General features: G+C 37.5%; 1 protein-coding gene across 1 annotated transcript in view; it reads right to left on the bottom strand.

Moving 5' to 3' along the window:
* nptnb (neuroplastin b) overlaps positions 1 to 24,521 on the bottom strand; it is a 46,770-nt gene that overhangs the window by 1,983 nt on the left and 20,266 nt on the right. The window contains exons 2-6 of the mRNA XM_056411991.1: positions 23,101 to 23,448; positions 11,736 to 11,910; positions 10,352 to 10,446; positions 5,166 to 5,299; positions 4,146 to 4,419 (exon numbers count right to left, since the gene is read on the bottom strand). Of these exons, the coding sequence (XP_056267966.1) occupies positions 4,146 to 4,419; positions 5,166 to 5,299; positions 10,352 to 10,446; positions 11,736 to 11,910; positions 23,101 to 23,448 (1,026 nt within the window). The remainder of the gene's footprint in view (positions 1 to 4,145; positions 4,420 to 5,165; positions 5,300 to 10,351; positions 10,447 to 11,735; positions 11,911 to 23,100; positions 23,449 to 24,521) is intronic.

The following is a 24,521-nucleotide window of genomic DNA, read 5'->3' on the forward strand; positions in this document are numbered from 1 at the left end:
AATTGAATATGATTGTCTGATTTATGTTTTCTGTTTGTTTTTTGTTAAAAAAAATCAAAGAAAACACTTTGAATCTGTTGAATACTGCCTAAAAGTCTTATTATTGACATTTTTATGACAATTGCTCATATACCGTAAGCCTAAATAATTATATTTATTATTTTTGAACAAAGGTTAAATGTTATTTCACAAGTTTCAAAAAGTGCCCCAATTTCTTTTTAGATGCTTCTAGAGTTCAGTCAGTGGGGGAAAAAAATGACCTCCTAAAAAATATGTATATTTCCTCCCCTGATGGACAGACTCAGAAGGAAATGTTAAGACAAGCTGCTAATGGCTGTGACATTTGTAGCAAAAGGGCCAAAATGTAAAATATATATATATATTTATCTTTTAACGCCAAGCATTCAAATACCGTAACCTCACATCTGGCTCCCTGTGTTCACTTCATTTCAGACACACGGCTCACTTAAAGCCGTCTTTTGATTTCACTTTTTAAAAGAGTGATTTTGAAGGAGCCGAGGACACGGCGGCAACGCCAACTCGGCATAAAAGACACGAGTCACCTTCGAAGCTTTTTTCTCTCTCGGCATCAAGTGCGGAGTGGATATGACCTCTTCACGCAATACAATTTATTACAAAAAAAATACACATTTTGAGGAATAAATAAATAATTCTCAGTGCAATGAATAAGAAACAGTGCAGGAAAGAGGGACGTCGGGTTAGTCCAAGTAAACCCACGGCCGTGTCGGTTGGTGTGTGACGTCCAGGTGAGAAATGTGTCAACAGGTAAGTCACCAGATAGTTTCCATGCAGTTAAAAGTCGGGTAAGCAGCATTAGCAGCATTCCAAGCCAGTAATAATGAACAGGTTATGGTTATAATGCCAGACACAAAAAAAACATGGCTCTGTGATTGGAGGAGGGACATTTTGACGGCGCACCCCTCCATCTTCACGCCTCACAGCACGATGTATGTTCACTAAAACGCTTTTTCGCAAGCACGCAACAAACATATTCATACCGTGTGAGATTAATCACTGTAGTGCGAGTCGTGTTGCAATTCAATGTAATTTGAATTTTTGTGTAATTTCGAATTTGTTTTTATTGCGTAAAAATGCGTTTTTTATTATTATTTTGCAAATCATCACACGGCAAAAAAAATTGTCATTTTAGCATTTGGTTTCTTGGAAACACAGAGTTTTAATGTCAGCCCGTGGCTCTGGAGGACGACAGTGTTCAAACACAGAATATTCATGACGCACGCAGACGGGGGCCAGCACCCCTGGGAGTCGCCATGCTAAAAGGAGATTCTAGACAGGCAGAGCATCGTGAGCTCGGGGGTCCTCGTTCCTGATTTGAGTGGCTTAAACACGGCAAATGTAGAATCCGACCTTAATCGCTTCAGTTTTTTCTGCTCGATGAAACCAAACTAGACGGCGTGCAAACAGGAAGCTGGATTTGTGTCTTTGTTACGCTAAAAAAAGAAAACGGTTTTGAGAAAAAAATTCTCGTTTGTAAGTAAATTTATTGTTAGTTTTTGTTAGTCTAAAAGAAGTTCATCTATTTAATATTCCTCACACTTTCGTTCAAAGTAAATATTCTTTTGCACTTTTAGAGATTTTTAAAAAAAAAAGCGTGATGCCCCCTGGAGCTCTCTGTAGTTTTGCAGTCTGCGGTGATTCATATTAGTCGTCGTGGTTTGTGTGTCGCTCGTGTTCATGTTTTATTCCAAAATGAAAAGAAGGTCAACCAGAAGCTGTGGTGAGTGTGGCGCCGCGGGGCGTTACGGGCATTCTCATCTGGTCACATGTCTGCGTCCTGATTGGCTGAATGTTAACGCTCATCTTATGCAGGGAACCCCAAAATACACTCGTTGAAATACATGCACACAAGTCAACAACATGTATTATTTATGTGTTTACGTTTGCATTCTTTTGTTAGTGTCTTTAATATTTTTGGCATCATGCTGTAGCCTCACTTGGCCACTAGGGGACTTTATGGTTTATTTTCATGTTTATGTGTTGCTAAAGTGTTTACAGTGTTTTCTTTTATTCTATAGACTACATTGCATCATATTTTAGAGGACTACACATTCAAGTATTAATAACAGTCGATGTTCCTATTGAATTAATACTTTACAGCCTTAATATTTATAGACTAGATTGATCTGATTCACTCCTGAAAAGAAATACATTGTTTTTAATGTCTTTGTGTACCTAGAAAAGCGCTCTAGAAGTCTGAATTATTATTATTATTAAATGATATGTCAGTTATCATACAGATAGAGGGAGGTGTTCAGCAAGCAAGGGGATAATAATTGTGGAAGTGAAATAAGGCATGCAGGTAGTTTGGATTTTAATGTGTACATTTCATTGTGAGGAATGTTGTGTTGTCAACGTGGATCCTTTATCTGCCTGAAGGTGTAAACTTTAATTGTTTTTCACTTCTTCCACTCGCATCATTTGTATAAATAAATTGAGAGAAATACAAATGTTTGTTTATTAAAAAGTCTCGCTCGGGCTGTTAATATAAAGATTATGGCTTTTTGGAGATTATAAAACATTTGAATATCTCCTGCTGAAACGTGTGGAACCGCATGGGTTCAACACAATGAAGAAGGAAATGATTACGCAATAAATACAATAATGTAATGTTTTGGATGGACTGTCGGCTCGTTGGAACACACACATCGACACAAAAATGAATAAATAGCATCTCCAAAAACCATGCAGCGTCTCTCACTTACCACCGTTTAGATTATGTTGCCATTTGGAAAGAAGTTGAAGGGAAAAGAATATTAACCAATTAAGTCACATAGACGGACTGAAGTGTTTTATAGCTGCAGGCCGATGACCTCAAGTTTCCGATGGCGGTAATACACGGAAACACATGTGCCGTTAGCATTAGCGTTAGCACCCAGATAGCCAAACCCTTGGAGAGGTGTGCTAATGTAGATTATATTCATATGCATCCAATGTGAGGCTCATAGGTGACGATGTTCTCCTTTTCTCCTTCTCGCGAAGAGAAGCAAGGGAGCAAGGATGCAAGGATGTAAGGATGCAAGGAAGTGATCCCTTTGATAGACAGCTGGCCTCTGAGAGCGGATGGAACCTCGTGGTTTTTGCATCTTTTGACATCTGATTAGAGCTTACAATCTAACGGGCTCCTCTTTCGATGACATTAAACCTTACGGCCATTGTCCCTTTGGAACAAGGAGGCACGGGGACATTTATGATGTTATAGTTTAAAGCAAATCTTTAATAATCGATCATAATTAAAAACGTAGTCTTTATCAGGGCTGTGTGTAAAGTAATGTATCTATAAAATATTGCATTTCCTTAAAAGCAAAGCACCAGAAAAATATAAACTTGGAATTCTGTAAATTGACCACAAATAATGTCACAATATGACATTATTATAGAATAATTATTCAAATAATGTCACAATATGACATTATTATAGAATAATTATTCAAATAATGTCATAATATGACTATTGCATAATATTTATGATAATAGTCATAACATTACATTATTATATATTATTTATTCTAATAATGTCATGAAATTACATTATTATAGAATATTTATTTTCATAATGTCATAAAATTACATTATTATATAATATTTATTATAATAATGTCATGAAATTACATTATTATATAATATTTATGATAATGTCATAAAATTACATTATTATATATTATTTCTTATAATAATGTCATAAAATTACATTATTATATAATATTCTAATGTCATGAAATTACATTATATAATATTTATTATAATAATGTCATAAAATTACATTATTATATAATATTTATTATAATAATGTCATAAGATGACTTTGTCGTAATATGACATTATTTAAGGTCAATTTACAATTATTTTGCCTAAATCATCTCATGACACTGGCCACCTCTGGTACAACCGCCTACATCATCAGTTGAACACATGTGACTCTACCCCTGTCGTTTAATATATCACAATATCACATATAGATCAATACGTGGTCACGTTATTATTGTTTTCTGAAAAATCTGTAAAAATGACTTAATATTTGAGGAAGGTGACTATATTTGAGCATTTCACAGTTCCATCGTTTACCTTTAAGCGCCTACCGCTCGACAGAAGAAAGTCGTACGAACCATCGATGAAGTCGTCCGGCCTCTTGCGTCTCTCGTACATGCCGATGATGACGACCAGGATGAGGATTTCGGCGAGCACGCCCAGGAAGGGCCACAGCGGCGCCAGGTGGCTGCGCACCCGCAGGATGGTGGTCTCCGCCGTGTTCCCGATCACGTTGGTGGCGTTGCATTGGTACGTCCCGGGGTCGCTGCCGATGTCCAGGTGCAGGATGTTGAGCTCCGTGTAGTTGTCTCTGATGGTGATGAAGAAGCGGCCGGTGGAGTTGTCGATGTCCTGGAAGTCCGTTAAACGGAAGAACTTTAAATGAATATACTGTATATATGTAGATCAGGGTTCATACACATGTTGACTAATGGATTTCCAGGATTTTTCCATGACTTTAAAGCAAATTTCCAAACAAAATCTCAGTGTCATACATGAAGAAAATGTTGTATTTAAACTAATAATGAGGATTCCAAAGTATACAGTATATATGTATATATATGTGTATGTATATATATATTCACATGTTGAGTGTATATATAAATATATATATATATACAGTATATATAAATATATATATATATGTATATATATGTATATGTATATATATATATATTCACATGTTGAGTTTATATATATGTATATATAGATATACAGTATATATATATATACATATATTCATGTATATGTATATATATAAATATATATATGTATATATATATATATTCACATGTTGAGTGTATATATATATGTATATATATATATTCACATGTTGAGTTTATATATATATATGTATATGTATATATGTATATATATATATTCACATGTTGAGTGTATATATATATAAATATATATATATGTATATATAGATATACAGTATATATATATAAATATATTTATGTATATATATGTATATGTATATATATATATTCACATGTTGAGTGTATATATATATATATGTATATATATATATAATATATATATACACAGTATATATACAGCAGGCCTATATGTGTACATTCTATATGTGCGTGTACCTGGGTTGATGTTCCGTCCATCTTCCACCACGTCCAGGTGGGATGTGGGTAACCGACGGACTTGCAGTACATCATCGCGTTTTCCCCCTCGTTCTTATTCTCACTTCTCTTGTGGCCGGTGACGTCGGGTTTGGCTGGAAAAGTACAAACATAAATAAATAAATAAATAACTAACAGGGATCATGAGCTGAGTTGGCAGAAGCAAGACATTGAAAGGTTTTAACTCCCCACCAGATGGCACGAATAAGGAGAAGAAACACGGCGGGCTGTTCTGGATATGGTAATAATGTGTGTTGTTCAAAGAGTGAAGTGTATTTAAGAATCTATATAGCAATATTTATACGAGGAAGCAGCTTATTTTTCCCTCAAACTATTGAAGAAGCTCTTTTCAGTTATTTTCATTTGCATCAAATTGCTTTATTTAGTTTAAATCACGGCATTACTTCATCGACTTCAGTCATTTTAGCACTAATTATATTTAAATTATTAGTGCATACATTTCTCTGTATCTGTTAAAACCTCACAGGCGGCAGGAATTAATTACTGCTTATAAAATATTATAACTTAAGAGAGAATAAATAGGTTTTGTCGTAGTTGATACCCGATAAGCTTAAAAGGAGGCGCCCCCAGACAAAAACATGATTTTTTTGGGCCATTTTGCTTACATAACACACATTTTTGAGCCATTTTGCTTCCATAACATGAGCTTTTTAGCCTTTCTTTCCATAACATGAGTTGTTGAGCTATTTTGCTTCCATATATATATTTTTTGGGCCATTTTGCTTCCATAACATGAGTTTTTGAGCCATTTTGCTTCAATAACATGACATTTTGGGCCATTTTGCTTCTATAACATGAGTGTTTGAGTCAGTCTAGTGGAAATAAATCCTCCAAAATACACATTTAGGTGTTCTATCTATTTTGCAACCATAGATTTATCCTAAATTCACCAGTTGTCATTATTTAATGCCCCATTTGACATTTTAAACCTGCAATTACAGAAAACTTGTAATTTAAAAAAGAATAATTATCAAAATATAAGTTATCAACTGAGGAAGTTTCATGGTGACATTGATTAGTCACCTGAGGTGTTTCCCCTTAAAATAAAGACAAAATAATGCGATTATTAATATATAATATTACTTTTCAGCATATCAGAAAGATAGATGAAAGAAACCATATTTTTCAAACTATATTGAGTTCAGTAGAATAGAGGTCTACAATTATTCATTGAAGAAAAAGAAGAAGATAATCTTGAGCGTGCACGTACACCACAACCACACAACCTCAGCAAGGGAGAATATCACTGAGAAAAAGAAGAAAAAAAATCATTTCAATCCAATCCATAATGAGGTCAGGGGAAGCGAGGGATGAGTCTGACATGAGCGTTTCCAGATGTGCCCATTCAGAATAATTCCACTATGAATTCCACAAAAGAGATTTTGAGCCAAAGGGAAAACGGTGTGAATTGTCTCTGATTAATGAATAAAAAATCCAACACAAAGGTTAGAAATTAAATAAAGGCCCCGCAACAGATGCCGAGTCCAATTGAACCATCAATAGAGTATTAATAATAATATTTCCCAAAGGTGAGACACAGTAACTTCTGCACAGCATCAGGAATTTAGCCGTTCCCGCCTTTCCACTAATCCTCAAATAAAATTACAATAATTCCTTCCATGCAATTAAGCAGGATAAGAGAAAGAGAGAGAGAGAGAGAGAGAGGCCTGGAGTGAGCATTTGGATAATAGAGCAGAAGGAGGTCTGAGCTCCTCGGTGACATCACCACGTTTTAATTACGGTGCACACGTGCCCACTGAGCAAGGGGGCGTGGCCAAAGCCTTATCCTGACTGTGTTATCTGGTTGACTGACAGCATAGAGACACTCAAGCCCTCAAGAGGCAGAGATACAACCTCCATTTCCACACTGCTGACTACAATTACAGTGATTAGTAATCTGCGTGTGCTAGACAGCGGTAAAAAAAGTGATGTATGAATGTGAGGAAGAAGCAAAAAGGAACAACAAATTTGATTGATGGGAAATCAGATGTGGAAAAAATAAGACAATACATATATTTTGCTGATTTAATTCAAATTGTATACATTTTGGAACATCAATATTTGTTTTTCTTGATGAAGAAATGAGGTCCCGAACAACATATATCTGCTGTAAGCTTAGTATCGCAGACTAAGAACTCTAAAAAGTAAAAAGTGACGTATGAATGTGAGAAAGAAGCAAAAAGGATCAACAAATTTGATTAATGGGACATCAGATGTGGAAAAAAGACATCCGATCAAATCCCTCTGTCTATATTTTGATGATTTAAGTCAAATTGTATACATTTTGAACCGTCACTATTAGTTCTTCTTGATGAAAATGGGAATTTTGAGCAAAGTTTGAGGAAAAAATGGGGTCCTGAACAACGTATATCTGGGGTAAGCTTGGTATCAGACAATAAACTCTAAAAAGTAAAAAGTGACGTATGAATGTGAGAGGAAGCAAGATCAGAGCCGTCAGAGAGAATAGGAAGAAAAAAAATGTATTAATGGGACATCAGATGTGGAAAAAATAACATTATATATATATATATAGACATATTGATGATTTAAGTCAAATTGTTTAAATTTTGGACCGTCAATATTAGTTTTTCTTGATAAAACCTGAATTTTGAGCAAAGTTTGAGGAAAAAATGAGGTCCCAAACAACGTATATCTGGGCTTAGTATCACAGATAATAAACTCTAAAAATTAAAAAGTGACATATGAATGTAAAGGTCAGAGCCGTCAGCGAGAATAGGAACAAAAAAAATGGATTAATGGGACATCAGATGTGGAAAAAATAATATATATATTTTGATGATTTAGGTCAAATTGTTTACATTTTGGACCATCAATATTAGTTTTTCTTTATGAAAATTGGAAATTTTAGCAACGTTTTAGGAAAAAATGAGGTACCGAACAACATATATCTGTGGGAAGCGAATTACCACAGACAAAAGCAAGGTCAGAGCCGTCAGAGAGAATAGGAATTAAAAAAATGGATTAATGTGACATCATATTTGGAAAAAATACATCTGATCAAATCCCTCTCTCCATATTTTGTCAAATTGTCTAAACCTGGACCGTCAATATTGGTTTTCCTGATGAAAATGGAATTTTTTTTGGCATAACGTGCTCAAAATGGAGGAAAGATGAATCACCGAACATCGTATATATCTGTGTTCAGCTTTAGCATCGCGGACAATAAACTCAGAGATGGCTGGGACCGGCTTCAGAGCCTTAATCCTCCGGCAGCACAGAAGCCTCCATCTGTTGCCTCTGAGCCGAGTCTCTGCGAGGGGGAGCGTGCCAAGGACACTGTAGGCGAGGCATCCCAGTGAGCGGCTGCCAGCAGCAAACGCTGGCGAGCAGAACAGTGGGCCGGCTACCTGGGTCACAAAAAGAGCTTCTCACACCTCTTGAAAAATTACAAGAGTATTTAAGAAGTGAGGAAAATGCTTTGTGTAGAGCAACCGACTTTAAACTCTGACGCACACACGCACGATCGTTAACCATGTTGCGCAATCAGACAGCCGCGGAATAATAAGAGGCGGGGGCGTGTTCAGTATGCACCGTGGCCGCGCCGCGGCAGGTGAATTGGCTTAAGCGTTGTTCCACGCGTGCGAGCTGTAGCTCGGAGGGGAGAGCGGTCGTCCCGTAACCACGAGGTACCCGGTTCGATCCCTGCTCTCACCGTAGGTCATGTCGCAGGGTCCTTGAGCAAGGCACTCCAGTTGCTTCACTGCAATATACGTCAGATATATCCCAAAAAATATTCCTTATTCCAGTTGATGGCTTTGAATCAGAGGAGTCTCAAAAACCCACAAACAAATGTGTAGCGATTCATAAACAAATGTGTAGCGATTCACAAACAAATGTGTAGCTATTTACAAACAAATGTGGAGCGAGCCACAAACAAATGTGTAGCTATTTACAAACAAATGTGTAGTTATTTACAAACAAATGTGTAGCGATTCACAAACAAATGTGTAGCTATTTACAAACAAATTTGTAGCGATTCATAAACAAATGTGTAGCGATTCACAAACAAATGTGTAGCTATTTACAAACAAATGTGTAGCGATCCACAAACAAATGTGTAGCGATTCACAACAAATGTGTAGCGATCCACAAACAAATGTGTAGCTATTTACAAACAAATGTGTAGCGATTCATAAACAAATGTGTAGCGATTCACAAACAAATGTGGAGCGAGCCACAAACAAATGTGTAGCTATTTACAAACAAATGTGTAGTTATTTACAAACAAATGTGTAGCGATTCACAAACAAATGTGTAGCTATTTACAAACAAATTTGTAGCGATTCATAAACAAATGTGTAGCGATTCACAAACAAATGTGTAGCTATTTACAAACAAATGTGTAGCGATCCACAAACAAATGTGTAGCGATTCACAACAAATGTGTAGCGATCCACAAATAAATGTGTAGCTATTTACAAACAAATGTGTAGCTATTTACAAACAAATGTGTAGCTATTTACAAACAAATGTGTAGCTATTTACAAACAAATTTGTAGCGATTCATAAACAAATGTGTAGCGATTCACAAACAAATGTGTAGATATTCACAACAAATGTGTATCTATTCACAAACAAATGTGTATTTATTCACAACAAATTTGTAGCTATTCACAAACAAATGTGTAGCAATTTACAAACAAACCCATCGTAATTTATTTACGTCTGCATTGGAATGTATTTGTGAATTGTTCTGTGTTCATTTGCAATTATCGAGACTGATCTGGAAGCTTTGGTCCGCGTATGCACTGCCCGTCCATTTTATTTTGTTCTCCTGTCATCTCAGTGAAAAGCCAAGAGTGACAACAGCCCCAGGATCTTTGTCCGTCACCACCACCACCACGGCACACGGGATGAATTCAAAACATCTCCGTCGACAGCGGCTTCGGCCGCTTGACGTCTGTCACCTCCCCGTCTCTCGGTAGAAAAACCACGAACCACGAGGAGAGAAAAGCTAAATCAAAAGGCTTTTTTTTGTCCTTCAGAATTTGAAGACACTGTGTGGTAAATCAATCGTCAGACAGACTCTGGCATTTCCTGTGATATTTGCGTTCCCTTGTGTGTCAAAGGTCGCGCGTTGAATACGGCAACGGGAGGAATCTTACCTTTTATTTCGATCGTAGCGTTTGCATTCGGCGACATGGCAAACGTGTAAACGCACATGTACTCCCCGGAATCGTCCGCCCGCGATTTAACGATCCTACAAGAAAATACAAAAAACACACCATCTGATTCGATAACTTCATCGTCTACCGGTAAGCAATCAAGTCAATAAAATGAACTAACTTCATAGTAATTAGTTTGGACTAGAGGAGTGAAGCCTTCAGGGGAGCTACGGGAGATAAAATGGTCACGACAGGCAATTTATCTGTAATCCTCAGAGAGTCTCTGATGTAATGTGACAAGGAAGTGACCAGTTGGTCTCCTCTTGTAGGGAGAATCTAATATGTCTACGGGGCCGACGGTGGCTCTGTGCTCCAGTGATGAATTAACAACTAGATGCTACTTAAGGGTAGTTCCTGTGTCATCACATGCATGTAGGTATAGATCGATACTTGGATTAAAGTAGTGGTGTGTAAACTGGTATTTGCTTAAATAGAAGAAGAAGAAAAAATAGGTGACAAGGAGATAAATATTGATATCAAATGATAGCGGCTCGGAGATATTTAAAAAAAAGCATCTTCCATCAAACATTAGATTAAATGTGTGTTTATTAATTGCCTCAGTAACGGCTTGAAGATGACATGTGTTCATATATTCTAACTTATTGTTGCCTCTCTATTGTTTATGGAAAAACAACGTGCCATTGTCTGCTTATTGTACGCGGTCTGAGCCATATACAAGCAAATATTGACACAACAACAACAACAACCTGGAGTTACTAGTAGTGGTGTGTGCGCTGGAATTTGCTTGAATATAAAATTAATAAACAGGAGACAAGGAGGTAAACATTGATATCAAACGACAGCGGCCTGGAGGTGATTCAAAATGCTCATGATGAAGAACACAAAGCATCTTCCATCAAACATGAGATCAAATGTGTGTTTATTTATTGTCTCTTGAAGATGACATGCGTATAAATTCTAACTTATTGTTGTCTCAAATGTTTATGAATAAACAACGTGCCTGACATGCACATTCTCTGCTTATTGTATGCGGTCTGACCCATCTACAAGCAAATACTGACAGTTATAACAACAACAACCTGGAGTTATTATTTCTGAAAACGTGAGCAACGCTCTTATTTTGAAATTAGATCCAATCGGTGCACTGCTTTCTCTCAGCGAGGTGCGCTGCTCTCCTCACAAGACCCCCGAAGCTGTTTGAGATGTGACCTCCGCTTGCTCAGCCACTTCCATTTCCCATCAAACATTTAGACACATTGTAGCTGCATCCTCATTCCATCGCTGGGAGCACTTCCCGTCCCACTTCCCATCCCACTTCCCGTCCCACTTCCCGCACACAGAGGTCAAAAAGCCGCGTCGTCACCTGTGCGCCGTGTTCCTCAGCTCCGTCCGAGTGTTCTGGATCTCCTTGCCGTTCTTCATCCAGAAGCTCTCCCTGTGGGGCGTGTGGGCCGTGGTGAGGTTGCACTGCAGCGAGATTTGTTGCCTGGGGTTCTCCGCCGACAGGACGGTCTGGTCCGAGGCGCTGATCTTTGGTTCTGGAACACAGAGACGGTCAGAACCGGATCACAGGGAGCGGGGCTTCGACACTCCGGCGCTTCGTCGTGGTGTGGGAGCTGGAGGCTGTTTATATACGATGTGTGTGGGAGGGTGTCGATGGAGCGGACACACAAAGTGCACACAACAAATAAACAACAAGACATAATGTGAGACCTTAAATCCAACATGCATCTTGAGAGTGAGAAAGAAGTGATTAACATTATGAGCACGAACAAAACGTCTCTGATGTTGAGGGAAAAAATATATGTAGGGCTGGTCAACGTCTTCCATCAGGATATACACTACCGTTGGAAAGTTTGGGGTCACTTAGAAATGTCTTTATTTTTCAAAGAAAAGCACTGTTTTTTCAATAATGATAACATTAATCAAAAATACCCACTATACATTGTTAATGTGGTAAATGACTATTCTAGGTGGAAACGTCTTGTTTTTAATGAAATATCTCCAGAGGTGTATAGAGGCCCATTTCCATCAACGATCACTCCAGTGTTCTAATGGTACATTGTGTTTACTAATCGCCTTAGAAGACTAATGTCTGATTAGAAAACCCTTGTGCAATTATGTTAGCACAGCTGAAACCAGTTATGCTGGTGCTATAAGCTATACAACTGGCCTTCCTTTGAGCTTGAAGTTTGAAGAACAAAATTAATACTTCAAATATTAATCATTATTTCTAACCTTGTCAATGTCTTGACTATATGTTCTATGAAATGTTCAATCCATTTGATAAATAAAAGTGAGTTTTCATGGAAGACACGAAATTGTCTGGATGACCCCAAACATTTGAACGGTAGTGTATGTGTCAACGAATTATATCTTTATAGAACATGTTTAATAAATGATATTCATGAAACAAGCATAAACATATTTATGTATTCCACTGTGTGAATTAAATACATAAGAAGTACTTTTTCTCATTGAATTAAGAACTTCCCGTCACGACAGTTTCAAGTGAAATCATAGAGAAATAATATTTCCAGTTATACACCTTTTTTTTTTGCACTTTAAATATAAAGTAATTCGATTAAGACAATAGTTTGATTGAAGTGAATTTTATCAGATTTACTGAGAATTTTTTAGTCGGTGTCTGCTCGCAATATTATCAGTTTAGATGAAATATATCCCCATAAATAATTCATTCAAAATACGAGTCCATTGAAAAACAATAGATTAATTTATTGAATTTTCACCCAGCCCTAAATCTAAATATTAATCTGACTGATAACACCTATCTCTGGAACGAGCGCCGCGCCCACAGATGCTTTTTAATGTGTCAGATAGCAGATATAACGCAGCTGATAACGGCATCTTTCATTTTAACGGAGGGATCTGGACGGACTCTCCAAGATGGCTGATCCTACGCTGGCATGTGAATGTCATCACAATGTAGAGGTGATACATAACATCTGAGCTGCAAATACATATATATCTATAGATCTATATCTATATATAGACATATATATACTGAACAGTTCTCTGACATGAAGGACTACCTACATGACTTCTCCTCCACATCTCTAAACACGCCGGTGACTAAACAACACCAGGGTCCGTTTCTCAAGGACGTTCAGGGAGGCAGGGAGGTGTCATCTGAGAGCGAGGCGCCCTTTGCTCTGCTTTGAGTCGTGAGCAGGAAGCCTCCTCCTCCTCCTCCTCCTCCTCCTCCTCCTCCAGGGCGGGCCAACCATGGCAACGATGGAGCCCCCAAGGGGAGGAGCAAGAGAGGAGAAGCATCATAATCCTACTACTGGCTGCTGCTGCTGCAAGGCCACACTAGCTCGGGAGGAGGAGGAGGAGGCGGAGAGGAGGAGAGGAGGAGGAGGAGGAGGTGGAGAGGGGGAGAGAGATGACTGGAACCTGCAAGCGTCCTCTGTTAGCATTCGTTTTTGCATTGCTGTGTCGTCGATAGCTGAGGGGATACCGCTCCCCCCCTCCCCCCTCCAAGCAGAACCACATGTACTATTAATAGCATCTTTGAGACACACACACACACACACACACACGATGAGGTACATAAATTAACATTTAGCAAACACGGCACACAGTGGTCCACAGGCAGTTTTTTTTTTTTTTTTACCAGAAGGTTGTTTGTCGGGCAAAATGATGCAACACGTATCTCCATATCAGAATGTCGTGAGATGTGGAGGAACTGGATCCTCTTTTCCTCCGCGCTGGCACTAGAATGCTGCATTTAGATCGATATCGCATCCGATTAACTGACGGATCGAAAAATAGATTTGATTGAATATCAAGTACATTTCGCCAAGATGTATAACATCTATTCACCTGAGACATAGAAACCAACTTGGGTCTATATTTAGGGGAGCATTACATCATCGGAAGAGGTAAAGCTAGCCCCGAAATCATGAGACGATATGATTATGATGCAATAGTGGACCTCCTGTGGATAAGGCACATTTTAATACGCTCTTGTGTGTAATTTACAACACACATGTGTGTTACTGTAATAACATATATATATATATATATATATATATATATACAAGCATTAGAAGTTCACATATCATTATGGCTGTTTAAAAAGTCTCACACACACACACAGATGCAGCGTCAAATAGCAAATTGTTTGTGAAGGTGATGAAACATCTGTGTGTGTGTGTGTGTGTGTGTGAATACAGCTGAATTAATTACTTTAATGGGAATTTTGGATTCAAGAAGGCTGATGAAAAAAGGCTGAAGAAACGTATTTAGCCATATTTTGGTGTAACGGGACCAACGATGATGCAACAATGAGCGGTTAGAGAAGTTTCCACAGATGTTTTTTTTTTTAAATGTCCGATGACCCTCCATAACGATGTCAAGGGATTTGTCAAAATATGGAAACCGCATGGTGGACCCCTCCGGGTGGACTTCGCCCTGCCTGATTAAAAACACAGTCCCGATGCTGACGTGATGTGACGATGTAAAGATGTACGGTTTGATCCTTAAAGATGTTCTTATGGCCGACTGGTGATGTGTGAATGTTTTATTTGCTGTGATTTTTCTAATTGTCCTCTATTTTTTGGTCTGTTTTTTGTAGTTCTTTCCCCTTTTATCTCTCCTTTCCCTTAAAGTCCTGTCTTGTTAATTTGTAAAATCCAAAGAAATATATTTATATTAAAAAAAAGATATTAAATGGCCGTTTGTATTCAAGTCTCAAAACTTTAAAGTGGTATCAAGGTTCACATTATAAATATCAAACTATTCCTTCAGTAGGAGTTTCATACTCAAATGGTAACGCCTCATTTTGGGCATCACTTCCCATTTTTTTTAATGGGAATGAATTACGACATACATACAGTAAAAAAAGAAAAGTGTGGATGTTCAGAAGTTTTGGGAGTAAGTATATATAGATTTAGGTTATTTTTAGTGTTAATCAACCCAAGAGAGTTATTGTTAAAAATGAGTTGAAATTAAAGGAGTCAAATGGCAATATGAAAAAACAACTTACAGTTGATTTTACACCACAGCAGCTACAGTTAAACCCAGACCCATCTGCCCATTGGACTGGTATGGGAGATTTGGGTTTGCCGAGACACGCACTCAGACTCTTTTCTGACTCTTGGACTGCCACAGACATCATTCATCATCATTCCACTTTCATGAGTGTGGAAAAAGTATGTTGCATGTATGTCTTCATTAAATGTTCTACCCTAGTTTAGTGTGTTTCTCTATTCTACAGGTAACATTTGGTATTGGTATAGGTATATGTTTGATGGTTAGCTATAGTGGTCAGCTATCCAGCTTAGCATGTTTTAAAAAAAAATAAGAATGAAAAAAAAAGAGCCAAAGAGAGTAGTACTATGATAGTAGGATTTATTTATTACAAAGAAATTAGAATAATCATTTTAGAATAATCAAATTACGCTGATTATCAAACGTTATCCGTATTTCTTTTTTAATTTTTTAATGGTAGATAATTAATGATACATTTATTTTGAAGAACAATTATCCATTATCCTATGTTTATTTCTTTATTTTTTTTTCTTTATTACCACCATTTTTTTATTATGTGTTAAACAAATTTTATAAACAAGTTTGTTAATTAGACACTTTTCCAAAGACACTCTTCCAATAAAGAAATCGAAAATTGGTAATTTTGAAATAATAATCTATCTTTGCATTCTTTTTACTGTATTCTGTTCAATGTTCTTTTAGCTTTACTTCCGCAGTTTAAGTACTCTTCCACTCTGCTCTTGCGCTTCCACTTCTTGGTTCAAAACTTGCCGTGTTTTGGTGTAAATTTTCGGACTGAAGTTATTTGAAATAAAAGGAATGTTGTAGGTCTTTAAAATACATTATTTTCTTGTCTAATAATGTGTGGGTAGGAAGACTGTGTGTGTTTCAGTGTGGCAAGGGCACATGTATCGAGAACTTGTGCTAGCATTTGTGTGTAAGTGTGTAAGCATATGCACGTGTATCGATAATGCGCAATAGAGAAAATGCAATAAAGACGAGGAGTACAACAATTAAACATGCTTTGGACAAACAGAAGAGAGCAAATGAACTAAAGACTCTCGCAAGCCAGACCATACCCAAATGGTTAAGAGAGCTCGGTAGACAGGCAGGTTGTCTTCTTTGATTTCAAAACCCGCGCCCGGGTTCGCGCCTCGCGACGAATTTTAAGATTTGGTTTTAATATCATTTCTCAGCGAAAACGCCCAAAGCTAAGTCGATTCTGCATCATCGTGGGGCGCTGAGCATCTAAGCTGCCCATCCATGGCGGTAGTGGGGCGAACTTTTCTTTGCCGGGCAGCGGAATATTGGGCGGGTAAAAACGCTACACAGTTTCCTGATCGACAAGTCTGAGAGTGGTTTGTTCTGACCAAAATTGATGACTTTGCAGCTTACTGAAAACTTTGCAGCTCTCCGCTCGCCTTGGCAGTGTGATAAATTTAGTAGTACACATTTCATGATGCGTTTTAATTTTGTTTGTATGTACACTGGTTTGTGGCATAGAAAGGCGGGGGTAAAGGTTTGGCAATTAGACTTTTCATGAATGTTTTTATGTTTTTTGTTTTTCACTATCACAAATGGATTTTGGCACGAGACGTTATGAATATGCTGAATTAGTTTAGAAACCCAGCATATTATGAAGACTACAACAACATATAATGAAATATTGGTATTAATTATTTGCTTATGCAATAAACTCGTTTTATTGTTAATTTATTACGTTGACCAATTGTTATGTCTACTATAGTGTATTTATGTTGACAGTATGTTGGTTCTTTGTGAGCAAGTCAAAATGGTTTTTAATGTTGTTGATAATAATGTGTTGTTTTTGACTGATTAAATGGACAATTTATAATAATAAAATTCTCAAATTATATTATGTGTCAGGCTGCATTTATAATAATAATATGTCAATCAATAGGCGGAAAGGATAGACTTCTAAATCTGATATTCTCAAAGTGGTATAATAGGGAAAATATGCCTGAAAGACAGAGATGGTGATGATGGATCAATCAGGGAGAAGGTGGATGATGATGTGATAAAGAAAACTGTGGGGGACCCAACTGATTGTTAAGGGAACAGAAAGAATGTGAGTAAGTTCGAGCTTTGTATTGGAAAAAAAATGAATCAGCAGTAACTGTGTTGTACTGAGTGGTTCTTTGACTAGTATTGTAGAGAAAGAACTTGTTTCAATATTGTGTGTGTTTTCTTTCGAAAAAATCTTGAGTGTAATCAGAGCAATGAGCTAGCAGACAAGTGTCGAATATGTTGTCAGACTGGATCTTCTGTGAGACTGATTGTGATGCTGCAACAATAACAGTTGAATTGAATTGTGGGAAGAAAGGACCCACGACGATCGAACATCAGCTGACATATATCGCATATCATTTGTTAATAAAAAATATCTGCCCTTCATTCCAAGCCAAACTAATTCAGTTGTCAAGAGGTTAACATTATACGAAACTTGTCTTGTTCTTTCTTTTTATTAATAAATCATTGATGTTCTCAATTTAATTTAGGAGAAAAGAGTATGGAATAATTGTCAAACAGCAGATATGACGGATGGAACCATGACCTATGATAAACCTACTGGTATCTGACATGATTGAGGTTGTTCATTAGCCTTTATGTCTATATAAATTTTTTCTTCATAGTTGGAGCTAGTAATTATATGATGCAGTTACATTAAATCAATGGTTATATATTTTATTAAATATTTTACAATTAAAATTTTTAAAGCATGTTTAAATTAAATATAGTACTAATAAATACATTTCTGAGAAAAAGAATATATAGTTTACGTTAATACAGGAATTGTTTTCACAAAGGAATTGTAATAAAAAGATAAAGTAAGTTCAGTTTGTAACAAATCATTTAAAAATAGGTGTATAGTTTTTTTTTTTCTGCACTTGATTTTAATTGCATTAATATAGTTTACTTTAGAATTTTGTTCTTTTAAAACAATATTAATAATTTTCTTTTAATATGTTTTACTCTTTTTAAGTAGGAATATCCCAATACCTTTTACTTATGTTTATTTAACTGACTTTTCCTAATGGGCAAAGCATATAAATGTTGTAAAAATCTTTCTTATTTTCTAAATGGATGCGTAAGTTGCATGGTGATCTGCTTAGACTTTGCTGTTATTTGGCCTTATATTCTGAATGATGCTTGTTTTTGTTCTGCCCAGCGCTTATGAGATTGGTTGTGACCTGTTTCTAATTTTATAGTATGCAGACTTCATCTCATTTTCTTATCTGTTTATTGCTACAAGATTAAATCAATCACCGATGGATGGCTATATTTTCTTTATCAGAGATGCTCAATTCAAAGGCTTCATACATCTTCTTTGGACCAAGATTCATTAGGTTTTGTAACCTTTCAGAAATCTTTCTTTTATGCGCCTTCCTTCCTCATTGTATTCGAGTAAAACATCAACTGTGCTTTTTAAAATTTTTTCTTCTTGTGGGAAACAAATCCCTGTACTGCATCCGTCTTGCTCGCTTCCTACTTCTGGTTTCACAAATTTCCTACCTTAGGTCAAATTAGTCGCATCCTTGCAAAGTCACAGAAGCAGACACCTCTGTGTGTGGAGCATCCAATGTCAAAACTAAATGGGCTCACTCTTTGTTTTCTCCTGCAAATGTTTTTTTAGACCCACGGCATTTGTTTTTCCTCATGAGAGTTTGTTTCCATTGCAATGTTGCTTTGTGTTATCTGCAAGTTAAGAACCAAACATTTCCATCCTGAATGTGTTGAGACCTCAAACTTCATCATTTCCAGATTGTCCTAGTGATGAGACCTTCTTGAGAGTCCCCTTGCATCCACTTCATCTTCAGCGTTCATCCAGAAGAACTTTCATTTTCTTTTAACAATTGAGGCTCTTACAAGTCCACAGCTTGCAGTAAGTATTAGGAGAAGAACTTCAACTTTGCATTGATGGCTAGTCCAATATGAAAGTCCTCGTTCAGGTACGTAACAGAAACAGATTTTCACATATTGAAATCTGAGGTGTGCAAAACACATGTGCAACCAAGGATTGTTGTTTTATCTGGGAGCCATGATTCATTTGGTCTTAATTTATAAGTATGTTGATTTGATTTATCCACAATTTAATGTTGTATATTTGTTGTATTGATTTGTTAATGTATGGAAGAATGTTCTATATTATTTTGCACTTATTCAGCCAATTGAATGTTACTGTTCTGCTTTTGCTTATACAATCAAGATGTTAAAATGGAATTGTTTGTATTTCTTTTGTTGAATAAACAGAGCAATTAATTTTCCTGTTTCATTGTTCTAATGAGAGGGATTATTATAACTGTTAAAAAACTTACTTGCATACTATATCATGAAAAATATATATTTTATGCTGTTGTGAGTTTGAGTTATTGAGGCATGTTAGAATTCTATGAATAAATGTTAATCATATAGTGTTACATGGATGAAAAAAATTTTATTTAAGCAAACTACGTTTGTATTGAGTTTTTGTTTTATATTATGCGCTGTATATTGAAGTTTATGTAATTAAATTTGTAAAGTATACAGTATTTTATGTTATTTTAAAATATATGTACATGCACTGATTATGGGTGATTTACAAACACAAACCTAAATAAAACAAAAGGCCAAAACAAGACAATCAGACTGTGTTAGCTACAAACTATACATTAATACCAATGCATAGCCTGTTATATGCATGTCATAACGTGCATGGTATTACATGCATATGAGACATTTACTCCTTAGTAATGACAGAATATATTTACAGAGGACTTGAATACGTTTGATAGGTTAGTATTGGGGCAGGAATGTAGTAAACAAGTCTTATAATAGTCTAAAGTGCATCGGCTCCGATACCTTATATCATATATTGCTCACAGAAACTAGAATGTGTCAGTCTAATACAGGTTTTTGAAATGGGAATGAATTACTACGCTCATATACTGATCCTGGGTGTATTGGTTCAGAGGGATTTACATTCACAAACCTAAATAAAACAAGACAATCAGACTGTTAGCTACAAACTATACATTAATATAAACTATTATGCACAGCCCGTTATATGCATGTAATAACATGCATGGTATTACATGCATATTAGACATTTACTCCTTAGTAATGACAGAATATATTTAGTGAGGACTTGAATTGCAGCTTTTAGAAGTTAGTATTGTGGCAGGAATGTAGTAAACAAGTACATGTGAGTCCTTTGCACATCTTATATAAAATAGCGCTCACACATAAATCTAAATGTGTCCGTCCAATCAGGCGGTCAGGATCAAACCCCTCTAAGCTTCCCGGTGACGGGCAGCGTTCCTCACGCCCCTGTGCTCCACTGGAGCAAGAAATTCAGTTTGTTTAAATGTGTGTGTGCATAGAGCGGCGGGTTAAAAGGTAAATAATGTCATTACCGATTCACAGGCGCACACTTAACGGCTGAGAGGTGTAGAGTTATATGACTGTTATATGGATGTTATATGAATGTGCACATGTGAATGAGAGCCTATATGTTTTAAATGAAGACATAAAGAAAGATAAGACAATTAATAAGGGATATTATGAGGTATATTCTGAAAACATAGGAAAAAAATATGATGACTGTAGTATTATTGTAACTATAATGGTGATTTTTTTTCTGGTTCTCTTAATAACAAGATGACTCAGGTGTGAATGAGATGTTTTGATTCTGGGACGGAGCAGCTTTCTCTTGAAATATCAGACAAAATACAGCTGTTTCCGGGCAGAAGAAGCTCTTATTTTGAAGCCATCGTATTTTGAAGTGTGAACAGAAGGCCCGAGGTTACACCGCGCTCAGAGACCTTTTTTATGTCAAAGAAAAGTGAAATCTGCCTCGTCTGAATGAGAAACGAGACGTTCGAGGTCCTTCAGGGGGTCCGATCCCGCTTATTGGATTACCGCCCACAAATTATTTGAAAGCATAATGTTTTTTGTTTTGCTTTCATCAAGGAGAGAGTAGATGGCAGGAATCCACTCGTCTACACCTCAGCGCATCTCTCCTTGTGTCTTCTTGGCAGACCCATTGTGTGCCCGGTAAGGAAGGAAGCCAAATATTAAAAACAATATTACATCAAAAGAATCCAAGTGACACGAGAGAGAGAGAGACACGACGTCGTGTTGAGGGAATTAGTATCTCAAAAAAAGAAATCCAGGGACATGGAAATGAGTGAAATTAGAGATACAGAGAGAAATAAGATAATGATCAGAATCTGGTAAGAAGACCCACGAGATACAGCGAGAACAAAGGTTTGGTTGTGGGAGGGAAGACAGAAATGTAGATAGAGATCTTGGGTTTGTGGTCAGTTACAACACGATGCTCAAGGGAGAATATATATATATATATATATATATATATACTGTATATATATTATAATAATATATATATATATAATATATAAATAAAATATAATATATATATAAAATATAATAAAATATTATAATACAATATAATATATAATATATATATATATAGTAGAGCAATGGTTCTCAAATGGGGGCACGTGTACCCCTGTGGGTACGTGAAGGCACTACAGGGGTACGTGAAATTAGCATCCATTAAAAAAAATCATTTCAAAATAGAATATGAGTGTAAGTTCATAAACAGAATTGTATATATTCAATATTAACTCGAGCACTGATGGCACAGCGCTGTGTATTTAACCAAAATCGTCTAGTTAAGGGATACATCACTGAAAAAAGGTTGAGAACCACTGGAGAAGAGAACATGTACAGAATTACCAAAATAGACAAAACACAAAAAGGCCAAATACTCGTATAAGAGATTTAGATAATTATAATTTTTGTTTGCGAAGTGTTGAGGGTGGGTTCTCCAGAGGGTCTGGGGTGGTCGGGACATGGTGTAAAGGACTCTGAAAAGGTTCTGTTACTATGGCGACTATTTCCCGCAAGCCTTTATTTTGTAAGTGCCTTCGTATGTTTTAGGTCCTTTTATTTTGAAGCTCTTCCGGCGAGATCGGAAGTCGATGTAAATCTCGTAACATGACTTCGCAAAAAAGTACGTTAGCTAGGTGAACTGAAGGAAAAGGTGTTCATGAGTATTTTTCTTACTCCATGAACGTCTAAGCACCGAGCTGGAACGGGAACACGGTACTTTGGGCTTTTATTTGGGCTTTGACTTTATGTTTAGTGACTTTATTTGTTAATTAAAGTGTAAAAATAGATTTTAATAAGATCCTAATGCTAGATTTTAGCTGTATGTGCCCTTTAAGAAAGAGAAAATGTTGTGATTAATATCCACATGTATATATGAACATCATCTAGTTAATGTTTACACTCTTAAGAGCTCATTTCTGTTTTATTTGGGCTTTGACTACATGTTTAGGGACTTCATTTTTTTATTAACGTGTAAAAATGTATCATATTAAGATGCTAATGCTAGATTTTAGCTGCATGTTCCCTTTAAGAAAGAGAACATGTTGTGATTAATGTCCACATATACATGTGGACATTAATCACAACATTTTCTCATGAAAATTTTACCGTGATTTCTGGAAGTTAAATGAAAAAAAGAGAAATTCTTAAATCTATGTTCGTCAACATGGTTGAGCGTGAATAAAGGAAATTCTGGAAACATCCGTACGCTTCACTATTGTCCGCCGGGGGGTCCGCTACACATGGAATCAGGCGTGTGTTCATCATCTACAGGTACGACAGGACAACGGGCCACTCACTCTGCAGCACCAAGATGGTGGCCTGGGCGCGGATCCAGGTGGTGGCGGGGTTTTGCCGCAGGTCGTTGCGCTTGGGGTCGTTGCTGGCCCGGCACTCGTAGGTCCCGGAGTCCTCGAGCGTGAGGCGCGTGATGCCGAGCACGCTGACGCGGTTGGCGCCGTACGCCGTGTTGATGGACACCCGGCGCTTGCGGGCTCCGTCCCACAGCAGCTTGAAGGAGTCGGCTCGGTTGATCTCGGCGTACCACCACTGGATGTCCGGCATGGGGTTGCCGACCACGTCGCAGTACAGCTCGAAGGTGTCCCCCGTGAGCTTGGTCTCGGACATCGGCGACTTCACGAACCCGGCTGGAGAGGAGGGGAAAAAAGGGTAGAAGGAGAAAAGAAAGCAAACGTTAAATCATCGACAGGAGGAAAAAGGAAAAGGTTCAAGGTTAGCAGTCCGTTCAGGGTCAGGCTCAAGCTGCGTTGTAGATCCCATAAGTAAAGTCAACAGACACGATGTGGTTGCGTTAGACGCTAATTTTTCTCCGGGCGGCGCGTTTTCCGCGAATTGCGTGGCACGAAAAATTCTCCTCATTCGCTTCAAGTTGAAATATTTAAACTTTGCCGAAAAATTCGCCCGACGCAGAGTTGCGAGAGCCAATCGGCGTTGAGCTGCTCCTCCGTTGGTGAATCTAACTGCTGCTCTAGTGGAGCTGGAAGAGACAGTTATTCAGACGTAGAGGTGAAAGTCACCGAGCTGTGTGAGCCTACGGGTGATGTCATGTATAAATATATATATTTATATTAATGTTATGAACCCAAACACGAGGGCGTTAGATGTTCAGACATTTGTGGGATGTCCTAAATAAGTATAAAGCAGAACTAGTGGTGAGTTCTTCCGTGGCGGAAAAGTTAACTTTTTTCCATGGAGGGAAGTCACAGAGATAAGCCCCGCCCCCTCTAAGGCGGGACAACATCTGATTGGCTACAGATCAGCCTCAACAAGTATAAAGCAGAACCAGTGGTTAATTCTTCATGGTATGAAGGACATGATAACAGTTTTCACGGGGTAAAACCACAGAGATAAGCCCCGCCCCTCTAAGCCCCGCCCCCTTTAAGGCGCAAACGAAGCGGAAAGCCACAATTATTCGCAACGCTTTTTTCTGTGGAGGCAGCATGAGGCCCGACGACTGTCAGACCGAGTCAGAGCCACCGAGTCACAAGTCCACGCCAGCAAGCAGTGCTGCTTTCTTTTCCTCTCCTCTTTCATTCCGTCTCTCTCACATCTAACGTTGTACGGATGAGCGCGGCGGGATTTGCGAACGCTCGAGCAAACGGCGTAAAACACGGGAGATAGAACATCGAGTGCGGGGCACGGAGAGCTCACCGTGCGCCTTCAAATGTCACGAAGAAGTCCGTTCGCCGGGTCGCCTTAA

This window comes from Pseudoliparis swirei, chromosome 4 (genome assembly GCF_029220125.1).
Source record: "Pseudoliparis swirei isolate HS2019 ecotype Mariana Trench chromosome 4, NWPU_hadal_v1, whole genome shotgun sequence".
Taxonomy (NCBI): domain Eukaryota; kingdom Metazoa; phylum Chordata; class Actinopteri; order Perciformes; family Liparidae; genus Pseudoliparis; species Pseudoliparis swirei.